A 17,634-nucleotide genomic window follows, 5' to 3' on the forward strand; every position below is an offset into this window, starting at 1 on the left:
GCTTACTCCTCTACAGGGATTCCCCAGCAGGACAATCTCTTAAATACCCATGTAAATTTTTTATTAGCATCTGTCAGTGAAAGGGGGAATGTTTGGGGAGGGAAGCAACTGTTACCTTTCATTTCAGGGTCTCTTAAAGTCACACAGCTGACCTTGGTGCCATTCACAGTGTGCTGGGATGTCTGTCCCAGTGGTAAAAAGCTGAGTGTGTGTTCCCCTCTCTGCCCCTCTCACCTCCCATTGTATTATTTCTTTCCATGTTCATTAAATGGATGAAGAAGGTTGAAATAATCTCATGTAGGTGCTGAATTGAATGGATCGGCTGTGGTAGACCATTCCAGTGATTTGTGTGTTTCAAATACTCTCACAGGAAATAAGTCATATACCGGGTTTTCTAAATGTTTTTGTGCACCATTTGTTAAAATGCTGCATAGTACACTGTGTCTAGTTATTTGTCTAATTTATATTGTCTATATTGAAATTAGTCAAAGGCACAGTATTGTCTTATTTCCTTAGCTTTTGGAGATGTAAAATATGTATTTGCTACTGTCTAAAGTCATTAAAGAGCAGCAAAACCATCTGAGAGCCAGTGTTGCCAAATCTTTACAATTTCAGGTTTTGAAATGTTGGAAGTTCTGAAAGAACTTTTAATTAAAAAGAGCTTTTATTAAAAAAAAAATAAATAAAATCTAGTCATTGTGGTCTTGGAGAAGATTTAAAAAACCCAAAATCCAAACAGATAAGAAACTAAAGAAAGACTTGAAAAAAGTTTGTCAGAAAAGCTTCTGGAGCTATGAGCCCTGAATTTTTGAAGTTCCGAGCTTGAATGAATGGGCTGTTTTCCCCCTATATCAACTACGACATGGCATTACTGCATGTACATTTTTTTTAATGACTAGTTTTTGACAAATACCACACCCAAATTTCTCCTCTGTTCCCCTTTACATTTTCACTGTGATATTTCTGAACTAGAGAGGTGCCATATCAGGCTGCTCTCCTTACTCATGTTCAGTGCAGGTTTGATGATTCTGCTGCTTTTGGAAAAGCAGTCCTTATTCTGATTTTCTTGCTACGCAGGCTCAGTGTGAGAGAGGGAAGAGGGAGGGAAGTTTTGAACTCTGGCTGATTCTCAAATGCTGGCTTGTGAACATTCTTTGTAGCCCAGATAACAAAGCTATTAAAATGATAAACAAACAGCTTTGGGATTAAGACAGAAGAATTACCGGTGTCTTTAGAAGCCATTTATCTCCTGCCTGGTTGACTGGAAGTGTCTGTGTGGTCTGAAGTCAATTTCTCAATGAGTGTTTCAGCAGCTCCACTCAAAGGCTTCAGCCTCTCCTGTAGGCATTTATAAGTAGACTATAATTTATTGTAGTTTTCGAGAGCTAGCAGCTGCCTGCTTAGGTTCAATGAGAAACCAAATTCTGCTCCTGCCCAGTGGCAAATCTAATAGCTTGAGACTAGTAAGTGATGAGGGAGCAGAGAGGCAGAGGAAACTTGAAGCAATTTGCCCAAAGTCGTTCTGAGGATGAGCAGTAACAACAGGCTAAGCACCTTGGTTCTTGACCTGCAACTGGTGCTGTCATCCCTGTACTCATGGTGCCTTCTGCTCCTGCCAGGATATGGGCTTTGGAAGGCACTGCATTAAACTGTCCGGGAATGGCTTTTTAAAAGCATAGCTGATCCTTCAGAAGAAATGTCAACGTTAGAAGTGACACCAACTACTAACTCTGATCCAGTGAAACAGTATCTAAGAAAATTTCAATCCCAGCGCTCAGTGATGACCGCATAATTCATCACTGCTTTAGTCTTTCACACAGACTGAATCCCTCTATGTGCGCTTCAGAAAGTTAAATAATGGTGACATGGACAATGACAGTGCAGGGAGGAAGAAATAAAAGAGATAAAGACAAGAGAAGACTCCTCTGAGTAGAACTGGGAAGTGACAGAGTTAGTGAACCAAAGAGAAATTGGAGTGGGCTGTTTTTCAGAAGGATTTGTAGAAAATGTTTTCATCTCAACACAAATAAAAACCAAACATGTGGTTATCGTTTAAGAAAAACTTGAAGTAAACCCCTCCTGAGATTTTTTTCAACTTTTTTGCTTTAGAATCTCCTTGGAGGGTTTCTAACTGCCCAGTGGGATGTGCTTGCCCTTGCAGGTTCTGAGTCTGCTCCTCCGCGTGGCACCTTGGAGTTTCTAGCTGGCACCATTACCTCCAACGAGTGGAGTTCTCCCACCTCCCCTGAGGGGAGCAACGACTCGGGGGGCAGCGAGGCCTTGGACAAACCCATCGACAATGACGCCGAGGGCGTGTGGAGCCCGGACATCGAGCAGAGCTTCCAGGAAGCGCTAGCCATCTACCCGCCATGTGGCCGCCGCAAGATCATCTTGTCCGACGAAGGCAAGATGTATGGTAAGGAGAGAGAGAGAGGCCACAGCACAACGCTGCAGACAGCCTGCCCCCTGCCCCAAATGATGCTCTGGGAATTCCCTTCTCTCAGGTGTTCCCTGGCTGGTGCTGTTGGTTGCCTGGAGTCTTATTTAGGAAAATGGGTGTGACATTCACGAAGCAGAAAGAGTTATAGGTATCTTTTTCAGGGGACTATCCATAACATAGATCTCAGAGTCGAGCATGCTACTAACTAATCTTTATATATAAATATATGGCTTCATGGTGTGACAAAGCCTGTCTTTTATGGTATCTCTTGCTGCTGTCTTCACTGCTCTTGTCGGAGGTAAGAACAGGTAATGGTCTGCGTGTCTGGTGCTACAGGACAGAAGCTCAGCTCCTGAACGCCTGAATGGCTCTGCTGCTGTGCAAACACCTACACTTTTACTACCTACACTTTTCAGATGTTAAGGGTGGAAGGTTCTGTGTACTCCTTTTCATTGTAGTTTGCCGTCTCATAGCTCTGGCACAAGTATCTTTCACCTGTGGGTTCTTCTCATCTAGCTAACTAGTTACCCAGCCCTGAGTACAGAGAGGCTCTGGCTTGCAGCTGCAGCAGAAGTCAATTTTGTGCGTGGCAGACATGCTTTTGAATTGGGTTTTTTTGACCTTTTCCACAGTTAACATTTCTTTTGATTTTGTTAACCAGAAGCTGGTCTGGCCTGGATTCCCTAGCTGAGAATTGCAAGAAACCACTTAGTACTTCTGTGATTAAAATGCAAAGCAAAGGTTGAATACCCAGTATTTGGTTTTAAGTCCCAAGGTGGAGAGTTTCTCCAAACACTAGCAAGGATCTTTTGGAAGACAGCTCTCTTTTTACGCAGTCGGTACTTGCTTTCCACCCCCCCATACATTGGAATCTGCCTGTCTTCACAGGCCCCATCACAGGATGCTCCGTGCATGCCCTGGAGCTTCCTACGGAGCACTTCACAAGTAATTCTGCAGGTTTCTGTCCACCCATCAGGCCATTGTTCCCCGAGCAAGGGAATGGATTGCTCTGACTGTGGGAGCGTGGGTGGGGTCTTGTTTACATGGCCTTATCTGCAGTGGATGGTTTTACTGGGTACACACATCATTGTACCTGGGAAAAGCAATCGGGGTTGGGTAAGGCTGATCACCCTGAGGCTAATCTGGGGCCAGTATTCTCAGGCAGACATCAATTCCTGCTCTGAGCTGACCCAGACATTTTTATGGTTGTGCTATGGAACCAGCTGGGGAGCTAATCCAGTTTAAAACTAACATGGCCAGAAAGGGGAAAAGATGTGAACTTTAATTTTGATACTGCACAGCATCTTGAGAATTTAGAGAAAGGATGGTGAGATTGGGAGTGAGCAACCATGACTGAGGTTAAAGTAAGACTGCTTCTTTAGGGACCGATGCTTGCTTAAAATGTTACTCAGACTACAATATTACCTGAGAATCCACCCCATGGTTATTAATTAAGCATGAACTAGTGACATGCCTCTTATTGCTCTATGCCTGCACGTCTTTTCATGATGGGTGACTTTTAAAATTACTGATGAAAAAATACAGTTGTGTTTTAAGAGTGTATTAATTTACTGAACATTTTGCACAGCCCCTGAAGTATTTCAGCTTTGGAGTGAGTGTGTCAGAGCAGAGAGTGAAAGACAAGAAAAGAAATGAGAGCAAAAGTGAAGCACAAACGGATACAGAAGCCAGTGACACTTGGCTGGGCCTGACTTAGCATGGATTGGTGTTAAGTGGAACACATCTAGTTGACTGGACTGGTGAACTGCAGAAGGTAAATAACCCTCTTGCAGGGTGAAAGGTTTAGGGTAGGCTCAGGGAGAAGAAATGAAGAGCTTTTCTGCAAGCCCTCCCCCACTATTCCAAATGGGACAGTGTCCCTGCTTGCCTTCAGTGCACCTGTTCCTGGTGTGGATGGTTGGTTCAGTGTGCTCCTGACAGAACCCAGGCACTGATTTATGCCCTCCTTTGCTTACTCGTCTCCAGGATCCAGGCCAAGGAAGTGAGGCCCTGTCTGGGATCTATAGAAAGATATGACTGGGCAGGGAGAATAAATATAGTCCCTGATTTCATCTTCAGTGCTCACAAGCCAGCTTGTGGAACAGGGCAGGCTTGCTGTGGAGCTGGCCCTGCCTCTGAAGGGACGGTTATTTATCCACCCTGTGACTGACTTGCACAGAGCTCTCTGAACCAAGGGATGAGGTGTTACAGAGAGCTCTTTATGCCCCTTTCCCCTGATAAACTGGGACCATTTCACTGTTTCTCACTGAGGAGTGGCTTGTGTGGTTATGGTCAAGATGTTCCAGGTCTCAGAATTTCTTCTATATGCAATTTATGTGCTTCTCATCTTTTGTGAGGCAACCTCTTGTCAGTTCAAAGTTGGCAGCTTTTAGCTGAAGTGTACTGAGGCAGTATGAAGAATTTGTGCTGTTTTGCTTAAATGCATTTAAATTTGTACAGAAGGTTGTATTTCAGCCTCTACACAGGCCTCATGCTCATGTTACCATGCCTCTTCAAAGCTGGCTTGTTTACAGCTCTTTGGGCAGCACTGCTGATTGCAGAGTGAACACGATTCCCTCTTCACTCCAAAGTCAGCCAAGCTCTTCTCTGTACACTGATAATCTGTGTCCTGATTCCTTTGCTGCCTTTCCTTTCGTTATCTTTTCCCATACTAGACATGTTCCCTTTCTGCATGGAGGCAGCATCCTGACTGAGTAAGCTCATGGCACAGCCCTCTCTGGGTGCCAGCCCTCCCTGGCCTTTCCAGCAGGCTTTGCTGACCACCTGCTTAAGGCACAAGCAGCTGTCTCCTGCGATATGGAATGCTGTCCTTTCTCCTAATCGTTGTGTTGAGTGTGGGGCACTTTCTGCTCTGGTGACTTCTGGTACCACTGAGGTCTTGCAGAATAATTTTATGCATCCGGCCTGGTAGAACACCGTGGGGGTACAGTATTACAAATATGCCATTTATGTTTTCCAACGATTTTTTTTCTGTGGGAGAAATCATACCTGTAGCATTTGTACTAAATAAACTGTCACAGAATTAGGTGTTGGGTGTCTCCTGGCATCTTCAGTACTGATGTAGAGAGAGTAGAGTGAAAAAGCTTAGTACCTTTCTGAGAGATTAATGGAGATGTTAAATAGACCAGGTCTCCCAACATTACCGAGAGCAGAAAAATAAGGAATAGTAACTTGCAAAATGATACCTTTTTTGACATTATGTGAGAGACAATAAGATCTTGGAAAAAACCTAATGATTATCTTAGCTGTCCAGTGCTCCCTTCCATCGCAGGAACACCTGGCTTGGAGCACTTTTTTTGCAAGAGGGGCTAGAATTGGTGGCAGTTTGTTGGATGGCTGTTCTGAAGGAGTCAGTAGTTTAGCAGCTGCTTTTCAAACAGCTCAGCCATTTCTGTGCTGAGCAGGGAGGGGCAGACAGCTGGGGGCAGTCATCCATCTCCCAGGCTGGTGCCATCTGTTTGTGAACTGCTGATAGGAAATACTTAGAGATGTCCAAAGCTTAGAGGCTGAGAGATAGAAGCAGGACAGTCAACCCTGTTACTAGTTAAAACCTGAAGCAGGCAGTGGACCACAAAGTCTTGCTTTTATAACATGACTTAAGATGGGATGAAAGGTCAGTCTGATGCTAAATGCTGCCAGGTCACAGATCGTCCCTCCCACCCCTATTCTCAAATGATTAGGTAAATTTGCAGCATAATGCCTTTATCTCAAAGGGATAAGTTATCATTTAATGTTCTCTCCAACCTCAAAGAGCCCCTAAAAGTAGAACTGAAAAGCAAACGCATAAATCCAAAGAGGCATAAAACATACAGTGTCTGTCCTGGCTCATAAACACTTCTTCAGGAGAGGGAGGAGCATGGTTGTTATTTAAAATATGGAAACCTACAGGGTGAGTGTCTTCAAATGCTTTCCTCCTGTACTATAGTTTAGCATCTTACCTGATGATTTTTCAATCAAATCTGTTGAAACATGCTGAGAATGTGCTCAGTTGACACCGAACTGAATGTTCCAGGTAATTGCTAAATTTCTATTTCAGCTGTGATATCCCTCAGAGAGATACTTCTGAAGCTCCTATCCCTTCCATTATTATGACCTAGTGAGCTCCAGAACAGCCCTTTATCCCATGATTCTGGAAGAAAAAAGGAATCTCATATTTTAAACACTAGAAGACAGACAAAACTTGGATTAGTGGACAATTGGTAAGGATGCAGACTTTGTCCTCCCCTCTGGTGGTAGGTGTAATGTTTCTGAAGTTGCTTAATAATGAGGTTTTGTTTCACCCAGTCATCTTTCAACTTTGCTTTTGTGTGGCTCTCGTTCTTTGTTGTCAACTAGACGAAGCCAGACTTCTGAAGACATGAGCAGTGGGTTAAACTTCTCCTGGAGTTTCTCATGCTTTTGCTTCCATCTCCTTTTTAAGCCAGGTTTATGGTTCTTTGTGTTAAGCTGTATGTCAATTTAACTGGTGTTTTCTCCATGCAAGCATGAAAAGAAATATTTTTGCATTAATTCCAAGCATTTCTTAAGTATTGAGAAATTTGCCACTTTTGAAATACCAACCCACCAGGAATCTTCTTGCAGTTAATAGTACTGGCTGTGATATCTTTCCTCAACATGCTTAGTACTGAACATAAATATAGTAGCAATCTTATTGTGTGCCACATGTTATCAAAATTATCGTGACTCCTTTTGTGGGGGCTTCATTTTGTTGGTTTAATAAAGGGCACAAATTTTTCCTGTCCCTTTTGATTTTTTTAGCAGCTTTGTAGTCCCATATTTATCTGTCAGGCTTAAAAACCAAGTGAACTGTGTAGTACTACGTTTTCCCCATTGTACATGTCTGCAGCCACAGAGTTTTCATCACATTTAAGTGACTTCATTGGCAACATAGCATTAACTTTTATGGCTCTTCCTCTGACTTTTTAATTTTTAAATTTCAAATTTTTAGTAATTCTCTAAGATAGAGTTGATTTGTAGTGGTATATTGTCAGAAAGGCACTTGATTTGGTTTTTTGTTTTGTTTTGGTTTTGGGCTTTTTTTGTGGTTTTTTTTGGGTTTTGTTTTTTTTTTTTTTTCATTGTAGATAACACAGTTTAACTGATTTCTGATTTAGTAGACCAGATATTTATGTTTTGTAGGTGTATCCACTCACCTGCCTTTTAACTTAGAGACTGTTTATATTTCATTTTTCATCCTTTTCCCTCATTGCATGTTATTGTTTTGCTCCTGCTCTTCTTCTGGATAACTTTACACATTTCCATTGATTTTCTGAAAAGTTTAGTTTTAAAAAGCCTTAGTGTTCTTTTATATTTTAAAACCCACTTCCTTCTTTCACAATTGGGTTCAATACTATCAATTGCTAATTTGCTCTCACTTACTCTTAATAATTAACCAAACTATTAATTATTGCTCTTACTTACTTTGGTTTTACTTACTTTGGTCTTAACCAAATAATTAATTGTTACTCTTACTTTTATTAATTAACAAATTATTGCTCTTACTCTTATTAATGAACCAAATATTCATTAATACTTTAAAAATTCAGATAGAATTGAAAATCTGGGAACAAAAACCAGATATGGAAAATGAAAGTTAATAGTGCCCAGTGACTTGGGTTTCTTCTCTCTTTAAAAGCAGTGCATGTAAAGCTATCTTCTGGACAGGTTTCTGCAAACACGTTACCAGAAAGATCTCAAAAACATGGAGTGAGTTCTGAGAAGAGCAAGCATACCAGACTTAACATTGAGCTCTGGGGGTTGAAGGGACTGATTTAGGAGGAAAGATTAAAGTAGCTAAATATACATAGCTTGGCTAAGTGATGACTGAAAGGTGGAGGGTGGGGGGACACATAATAACAGTCTAAAAATATTTGAAGGGTGTTAACATTTAGGAGGGAGAGGGATTTTATGTGGAACATGTGAGCATGACTAGGATTAATGGGGGAGAAAGAGAGAATATAGGATGGATATCAGCAAAGGCTTCAGGACAACATGGTGTTCAGTGCTGAGGGATCTCTCTCCTATGAAAGGCTACAGTGGAAGTGCTGTTGTTTGGGGCTTTTAAAATTGTATCAGACTAAACTATAAGGATTGTATTTGTAGAACTAGTCCCAGAGAATGGTGTGTCTGCATGTGCACATGTGTATCTGTGAATGAGAGGAGGATTCCAGATGGGAAGTGCTGTTGTTTTACACAGGAAACAAGAGAACAGTGGGCATTAGGTGGCTTTACTCTGTAAATGTCTGCATTTTTTTGTAAATTGTTAGTATTGTGATTCATACTACCTGTGGTTTTGTGACATGAGCATGTTTATTTAAGTGATTGACGCAGGAGCCCTTCCTTAGGTCTGAAACAAAAAAAGCAGACTACTAGGTAAATTCCAGGAGTGCTTTCTCAGAGTTTGTCTTCTGTCAATTAGCCAAACATTGACTAGAGAAGGATGACAGCATTTCTCAAGAAAGGGTGTGCATATACATGGACGGAGCTGATAATATCAATATGCAGATTGTGTGGACTCCTGGCCTAGGAAAAAAGGAACTCTTCAGTGCAAGTATGAAAAACCTATCAGGTGAACTTTCTTTTAAAGTCTCTTTCAGAGGCATTCCTTAAGCAAAACCAGTGTGAGACAACATTACTTTTCCATTTTCTAGCACCCCAAGTGAAGGGAAGCTGCTTGTTCAGAAAAAGCCAGTTTTACAGCCAAAAGAACAAGCAGTGTTCTCATTCATGTAGGATCCAGATAATGAGCACAGGAGAACTAGGGCTGTCTATTGGTCTAAACAGTTGCTCATTAGCTAATCCATAACAAGCCCTGTATTGTCTGTGTGTGGTGAAGATCTGGGCAGCAAAGCTGGGAAGGCTGTGTGCAGTTTGTGCCCAGACAGATGGTCTTGTAAATCTGTTGGTCACTGGCAGAGCTGACTGAAACCTCTGGGGCCTGGGTACACCTGCTGCTGAAGGGTGCATAGCCAGCAGCTGTTGCTCATGGCTGTCACCTTGAACTTGTGACCCTTCTTCTGGGTACTCTTTCACGTTCTCAGTCTCACTCCATGCACATAAACAGCCAGAGTCTTCCTCTGTCTCTGGCTTCTTGATCAGGAAATGACACTTTTCATGTAAAACGCCTTTAGAATCGCACCTCTTTCCTCTTGGGTTTGATTTGTACAATAGTTGCAAACGCTTTTCCAGGAGTCTGTGGGCAGGAGTACAAGGAGTGTAACCAATGCTTGCTGAGGTAACCCAATAGCAGTGCCCAGGCTGCTGACTGCAAGGGCTGCAGACTCAGGCAGGTTTCTAAGCATGGCAGTATTGCAGGGAAACACACAGCAGCACGTGTGGCACTCAGTTCAGTGCTGCTTTCAACCCTGACTGGGGATTAGGAGCGTTCCTGTGTATAAACGCGGCATCATCGGCTTTGGTTGTAGAATGATAGAAAATGGTGCTGGGAAAGACCTTCAAAAATAATTTCATCTGCTCCTGGGCCCAGAGGCAAACCAGCTGTACTTGTGATGTTCATTTCTAGTCTGATCCTTTATGGCTAAAGTTGTGGGAAAGTGATTTGACAAATCTAGATATAGAAGTTTTCATATATAAGGTAGCTGAAGCATGTAGATTTGTGCAAATTCCCTTCTGGATCCATGTGCATTTTTAGGTATCTCTGCAGCTTAAATAGTTTTGTCGTCCTCATGTTCCTGCTCTCCTGCCTGAATCATGGTTGCTCAGTTATCTATCAGATTTACACTGTAAACTCAGGGAACAGATACTTAAAGAATCTGGAACAGAATTGTGCTGGTATTAGAAGAAAGAGAGCAGGGTGGGAAGGAACAGGGAATATCACAAGCCATTGTAAGGAATTTTCATGATCTTGGCAGAATTCAGCTATTACCCAGACCAGTCCCTGGGTGACTATGCAATTATTTAATCTGTTTTTCTGCTAGGTTTTTCTGTTCACATTCTCTTTTCATCTGTTACAGAGTGTGACATCTTTAACAACAATTCTTGATTATGTTGGGATGGTGTAGAACTGTTGTGTTGAGACCAAGAGTATATTTCCTTCAAAAATGGTGAGATGACCTTACAGTTCACAGCAGAAGAACAGAGGGAGTTGCTAGTCTTGTTTCCTTGCTCTGCTTCCAGTTTTGTGCTCCTGTTCTTCAGGCAAATATCAGTTTCTAGTAGACTCCTTGTTAGATACATGTTAGATTGCTAAACTGATAGCAAACTAGGTTGGCAAAATGAGCTGGACAGATTTCTGCCAGTTTAGAGTTGAGCTCACCCATGGAACAGTCTGGTGAGAGGGAGGGAAGGGGAAAGGCAACCACATTTTTCAGGAATATCCAGGCATTTGTTTCTGCTAATTCTGTAAGTTAATGGCTTAAAGTGATCACAAGCAATGGATGCACTATAAATCATGATGCTATGAACTGAAGTTGAGTGGCGGCAGCCATTCCACTTAAAAATTAGTATTCATTTATTTATATAATGCAAGAACAGTCTCTGGGTTCTTTTGCTCTCCTTGCTAAGTAAAGCAGTCATGGTTCCTCACAGGACTGAGCCAGACCAGAGCAGCTGCCCTGAGAACTGCATGGTCGTGCAGCAAGTGGCTGCACAGATCTCACAGACCTCTTTTAGCTCCAGTCTCTGTTGTAGTTGAAGCTTTGAGTGCTTGATCAGCACTCATCTGGGTTTGACCAGGCTTGACCAGCCTGTCATGTGGGAACATGCACAAGATGAGCACGTGGGGCAGAAATCCGCCAGAAACTCTGTACTCTTGCTGCTGGCAAGGGCAGCTGACCACAAAATCAGTAGAAAGGCTTAAGTTTTTGCTATCTCTTAAGGCAACATCACGGAGAATTGCTTTCAGATGCCCCACAGTTATTAGAAGATACCAAAATGAGCAGATGTTTATTGATCTAAGGAAGAATTTAGCAGATGTCCAGGTCTGTAATGTAGAACTTGGACTGATGGTAACTGGAAAATGCTGTTACAGTTAAGGATGGGTTTCAGTGTTACCCTCAACAGTCAAGTTTCTCTGAACCGGGGCCTTGGTGAGTAAAGTGTCTTAGTGCCTCAATAAGGTCATTCTCAGGCGTCCCAAGAGACTGAAATCTGTTGGTTCGACATGCCTTTCCATGTAGGATTGTTATTGGCTCTTTCAGGTGTTACCTGATACATTCTCTGGCATATGAAGGACTTATATATGCAGCTGCTTTGGTGGAATTGTGGGATTTCCCAGCCAAACTGAATCTAAACACTTTCTGTAGGGTTCTTATCAGTCTTAACCCTGGGAAGTACCAGAACAAGTCCCAGCTCTGCTCCTTTTGCAGCCCTTAACGTGTATATGGAAGAGCACTTATTGGATGGATTAACTTACATTTCTGTGGCCTCAGGCGATAATGTGGGAAAACACAGCTGATGAGGACATTCAATTTATGCACTGAAAAGCACTATTAAAGACTGAGGTGTGGTGAAGAGCTGCATTGCCTGCAGCTTCCCATTAGGCTGATGGGGAGGGACTTCTGCCTGTGTACATTGTTGTACCTTAGAAAACGCTCGCCTTTACAAGGAATAACGCCGCATGCCCTTGGGGCAGTAATTACAAGGCTGTTTAACGCTGTTTAGCCTTTAGACAAATGATGCAAACACAGGAAGTGCCTTGCCCATTTTCTTACCAGCCTCTTTGTGTGTGAGGGTTAGGTGGAGTACAGTTCCAGGCTACAGTTTCTCTGGTGGCAAAACTGGTTTAAGAGGTTCTGCACCGATTCTTCTTCTGTTCTCTTTGCTGTGCCACTGCCGTGGTTAATGTGACCACAAAGTGAACTAGTTCACCAATCCGTTCAAAAACCGGCTGATGAGGGGGAAAAACAAATCAAAACCAACAAAATCCATATGAGGATGGGGAGTTTTATTTTTTTCACTATTGGTAATTAAAGTGGTGCATGTCAGTCTTCCCTCCCCTGTCTCCCCTCCCCTTTTCCCATCAATTTAGTTGGTAGAGCTGCATACAGGAGTTGATGGAATGTTGCAGGAGGAGGAATGACAGCTAAGGAGAGGGAAACCTCTTCACTTTGTTCTAACTACACTCGTGGTGACTGACTTCATTTATCTCCAGTACTTGTTTGGAACCAGTAAGAGGCTTCCCCAAAACTGCAGGGTCTGTAATTATTATCCCCCCAGCCATATACCTTGTGTAAAGCATCTTAAACTGACCATCAAGAAACAGCAGTTTCTAAATGATGGTAGCATTGTTCGTGTTTCTGGCTGTGAATTTAGGTTGTGCAGTGGCAAGGGAGAGGGGTAAACACCTTTCCAGCGGAAAGCCTTTTACACAAGAGAGGATTTCAGTGTTTAGACCAGTTAGTAAATGAGACAGCTGAGTTTTATGACCTCGGACAGATGAATCACCCGACTGCCATGTGAGGGGCTTGACTGGTACATTCTGCCCAGCAAATAAAGCTTTGAATTTGTCATTTCAGAAGAGGAAGGAGCTCAGAACTTGCACGGTCAAATGATGAAAACTGGTATTTTGGGGAAGAGCTGACTGTGATGGTGTTAATCACTTCAACGTTGTATTTTCAGGCTTTGGCTGTTTTGATGTTGTTCAGAAATATTGGCCTATCCTTCTTTGATTCTTTATCTCAAAATCCCCTTACTGTAGGGAGTGCATGAGCTCAGAGAATCTTTGCGTGGAAGTTTCATCCTGAGAAAATTCAAGCAGGGAATAAATTATCAGAGTGAGGAAATTTTCTTCTTCCAGCTGAATATAAAACTCATTGGTGTGTGTAACCCTGCTATGGAAACTTGAACCTGACTATTGATCACTGAAGTTCTGCTCTGGTGGGGTCAAAGATGTCTTCATAGAATGGGTCAGTGCCATAAAATGCAATATGGTTTTCCATGGTCATGGGAAATGATCACTGTGTGATGGTCATAGTGGTGTATTAAGTTCCATTATTGCCTCCTGAGTAGAGGAACCAAACAAAATCTTCTCACCCAGGCTCTGGTGAAAAAACATGGTTTATGATGAAAAGTAAGTCTTAATAAAAGTGGCATTAAAACTTTATTATATTAGTAAAAGTTGGATGTCTGTGCATCTTGATAACCATCAAAAAGACAAAAATGTGGTTTCTGACACATGTAGACCTATTTCTGGCACAGCTGATGTCCACGAAGACATTTAGCATAGCTGGGAGGAGGAAACAGTGGAATGAGAGATGGGAAGTAAGGCTGTGGAGGGAGCTATGGATGGGGCAGACCCCAGTGGCCGTTAGTCCTGTATGGTCATGCAACCACACTGCTTTTGTCTAAAAAGTGTCTGTCTGGTAAGACTTGGTTGGCAGTTAGTTTTGCTTTGTATGCACAGAGAAACGCTGACATTTGTGGACAGATGAGGTGTCCTTACCTTCCCTCTTTTGTCTAGATTTATTTGTCTGATGCACACAGTTCATTATGTTTATGCTGATTGTAACCAACTGTTAATTAAGTAAGTTCAAGGAGATAGTCATGTCCCAGGAGATATCAGTAAGTGACACAAAGAGATTGAAATGAAAGTTGAGATGGCTTTCTTGACCTTGGTTTGATAAACCTTTCACTGGATACAGCTGGAGAGTTGCTTCTCTTATAGAACTACTTACAGGTAGTTGTAAGTGTTTGCTTTGGGTACAGAAAGATACTGAATCTGCCAAGAAACATGCCAGTTCCATGAAACATGACATTTCCCACTAAAAGGATTTCGATCACTGAATTCTTTGATCTCACTTTCTTCGGCAACAGGTGTGTGAGGAAGTGTAAGTCCTAAAGAGATACTGCTTACAAGAGGCAGAAAAATTAATATACCTTTGCTAACAGAGAGTTAGCATGAAGCTTTGAAGTAGGACTGGAAAATGCTTTCTATGGTGATGGGAATTCCCTTCGATTATCCCTCTTTCTTACAGGAAGACACTTCTCTGCAGTTATATTCAAAGGTGCATAAGTGTAGAATGGAGAATCCAAAAGCCTCCTTATTCGCTTCTCTTAGCAATTCCTTCTTGCATAACTATTCAGTGCAAAATTTTGCAATTCAGTGTAAGATGGAATGGGAGCCAAATTGCTGCCCTTGGAAATTTATCTGTTAAGAATGAGAGGTAAAGAATGTTCTGTAAGGCAGTATCTCTTGACTGCTTTTTTTTTGGTGCCATGCTTCCCAGGGGAAGGCTCTGTGGAGGATAGAGGTGCTGTGCCACGGTTGGAATGTTGGCTGGAGCTCTGTGAAACCCAATGCGCGGTTTTGACAGAGGAGTCACAACTGTTGGCAGGTTCTGGTGACCATGGCAGACCTCAGCGGGAGTTATTCTAAGAACACAACATATGATCAGATTACTGAGGGACACTTTGCATGGCTCTAAAAAATGAACCATCTGACAGTTTATGACAGCTCTGCCTGTTCCAGCCAAGTGAGGAGTGCTGGTCTTTGCTGACCCTGCAGCCGGGGTTGTGAAACAAAGAAGGTGCCTTCCAAAGCCTGTGAGCATACAGGCTCCAGCCACATAACACCTGCTAACTACTAATCTAACTACTAATAAGAAGCACAAAAGACATTTAGGACCTGCTTCTCTTGTAGTTTTGATTCATGGTAATTTAATACTGCCATGCTGCAGTTTACTGGTCTTAGCAATTTACGTAGTTCTATATTTAGTAATCCCTGTGATGAATGTCTTTGTAGAGTGATCTGTTTGTTTGGTGGTGGTTTTTTGTTTGGACGTTTTTTTCTTTTTTCCTTTTTTTTTTTTTTTTTTTTTGTGCTACCGGTATCTTTATTACCTTAATATAACCTGCCACTTTTCTGTTTTAACCTGACTGTAAGGACACACTTCTGGAATATGAAATATGAAGACTATATGAGAGATATTAGCAAGTGGGAAGTGAATTCTAAAACTGGAAATTTTGATGATCCACAGTTAAATGCTCTCTGTGTAGAATTTCTTTCTAGAGAATTTCTGTACTGGTATCTAATATCTGCAATTTGTACAACAATTTCCCCTCCCACTAGTCTTTTTTGGTGAAGTACATGGCCTGAGAGGACTTTGCAATTTTTGCTGCTGCTGTTGTCAAAGACAAACAGTTAAATGCACACTTATGGAAATACCTCCCAGTTTCCAGGCCTGACTACAGTTTATTGTCTCTCCTCCCTGCTTCCTACTCTGTTTCCCTTCTTTTGTTCTCTCTAACACTCAGTCCCTCTTAATTCCTTTGATGAGGTGCTGGGTGACGCAGGAGATTGGCATCACTGTGTAAAGGTCTCCTTCTGCCAATTCCTGCTTTTTTTTGTTTTGTTTTGTTTCCGTTCTGGTGCTTCTTGTTTCTAGCTGCTTGTCATCTCTGTATGGGTTTTCAGTGGGCTGCAGTCCTTTCAGGGTTGTCTCTGCTCTGGCGTGGGTGCTGCAGTTGCCTTGAAGTGTTCTTCTGTCATGGAGCAACTTTTTCCAAGATGACTTTTCCAGCCACATCCCTAGGAGTGTCCCCTACCATGTCTCCTTTTCTCTATATTCATCTTTTTATGTATTTTGTATTTCTCCTGTCCATTCTCATGTCTCCTCTTGTGGTTCCTCTTGTGTCTCCTCATGTGTCTCCTGTCCCTACTGGCTCTTGCCCTTTCCAAAATACATTTGAGCAAAGGTAGCTTGTGCTTCTCTGGTTGAGGATTTGATGGATTGATTGTTATTTTCATCCAGTTTGGTGGTGGCTGGAATTCACTACAACTGGCACAGAGCTGTTCATGGCATCCTCTCATACCAATTACCCTGCAGCCCCTTACTGCTACAGCAGAATAATGTTCTGTCAGACTGTTCAGCCTCCATAATTTCTTTACTTGACACACTATACATATGAATTCGCTCCATAAAATTTATTGTATCTGGTTGAGAATCCATTGAAATTAGTTTTGCAAGGATCACCCATAACTGAGCCAGTGTCTGGAGAGTTCCCATCTGTTTAAATTTTCAGTGTAGCCTGATACATGCCCTTTAGAAGTTTGCCTCAAATTCTCCACATCCACTTCTTCTCAAGGCTAGTTTTTCCTCTGTTTTCCATTAACTCATTCACCTTGCCTCTCAAAGGATCCTCTTGTTGAAACAAAAATTCCCTTCTTCTTTCTTTATAGATAATGGGGTTTGATTGCCTTGTTTTGTTCAGCACATTTCCCATTTCTGATGTGTGTCAAACAGTCCTTCTGAAATTTCTTATGTTGGCATCTGTCTGAGAAGAATCACTTCAGTTGTTTCTTACCTTTCAGCTTGGATCCATGTCTAAACAGATGGAAGCTTTGAGAAGCCATAAATGTTATTGTTGGCACGGGAGGAAGGTGGTGTGGATGTGTGTTGCTATAATTGGTCTCAGCTTTGTGAAAATGGTTTATGTGGGTTGGAAGAGCAGCCAGGTGGAATGTGGCTGAACAGCATCTGCTCCCACCAAACACTCATGGGCATGTCACTGTGCTTGAGCAGGAACTGTGGGAACTGAAGAGGTCAGTGCTTACATGGCAGGGCATTGTGTTTCTGGCACAGACACAGTTCCTAATTTGTGTTTACAGGAGCTGGAGTGGATTTCTCAGCTACAGACCTGTTTCTTCTCCCAGGGGAATAAGGGGAGTTGCTACAATGACACTATTAGGGAAAGATTAGGATCTGTGTATGTAAAATGCTTTCCCATTCCTATGTGTGCATTGGTTGTGTTTCATGAACCTGGCCTAACTGCAGTCATGGACATTTGCATTGCTCTGTTTCAGGAGCAGATGGAATTAAGGGCTTTGCCAGTCCTTCCCTAAAGGCTTGAGTGGTCAATTTCAGCAGTCTTTCCTTGCATACACTTTATTTCAGGATTGAGAGAAATAAGAGTTTAAAATAGAAAAAAGTTACTGCTTTTTAATGGAATATTTAACTACTGGAATAGTTAATACTGACAGTTTAATACTGATTTCACTGCTTGTCTTTGCATGTCGGTGATGTCCTAATATACAAATTCTTTGCCCACAGACTTTCCACAGACAATACTGTGTTTTATAATTTTGTTATAAAAAAACTTCACAAAAGCTGTGGCTTTGTTTCCTGCTTCATTCTGCAAACACTTGCAGCCATATCAAGATGTCTCACAGCCTTGCAGCTCCTACTCCCAGGTTTTTATTGCAGTACTATCTTGAT

The 17,634-nt window shown here is 42.1% G+C and overlaps 1 protein-coding gene across 1 annotated transcript in view; it reads left to right on the forward strand.

Moving 5' to 3' along the window:
* The window catches only part of TEAD4 (TEA domain transcription factor 4), a 50,514-nt gene that overhangs the window by 11,577 nt on the left and 21,303 nt on the right, over positions 1 to 17,634 (forward strand). Inside the window, exon 2 of the mRNA XM_014309636.2 lies at positions 2,162 to 2,416. Within this exon, the coding sequence (XP_014165111.2) occupies positions 2,410 to 2,416 (7 nt within the window). The 5' untranslated portion in view covers positions 2,162 to 2,409. The remainder of the gene's footprint in view (positions 1 to 2,161; positions 2,417 to 17,634) is intronic.

Source organism: Geospiza fortis, unplaced genomic scaffold (genome assembly GCF_000277835.1).
Source record: "Geospiza fortis unplaced genomic scaffold, GeoFor_1.0 scaffold286, whole genome shotgun sequence".
NCBI classification, from domain to species: domain Eukaryota; kingdom Metazoa; phylum Chordata; class Aves; order Passeriformes; family Thraupidae; genus Geospiza; species Geospiza fortis.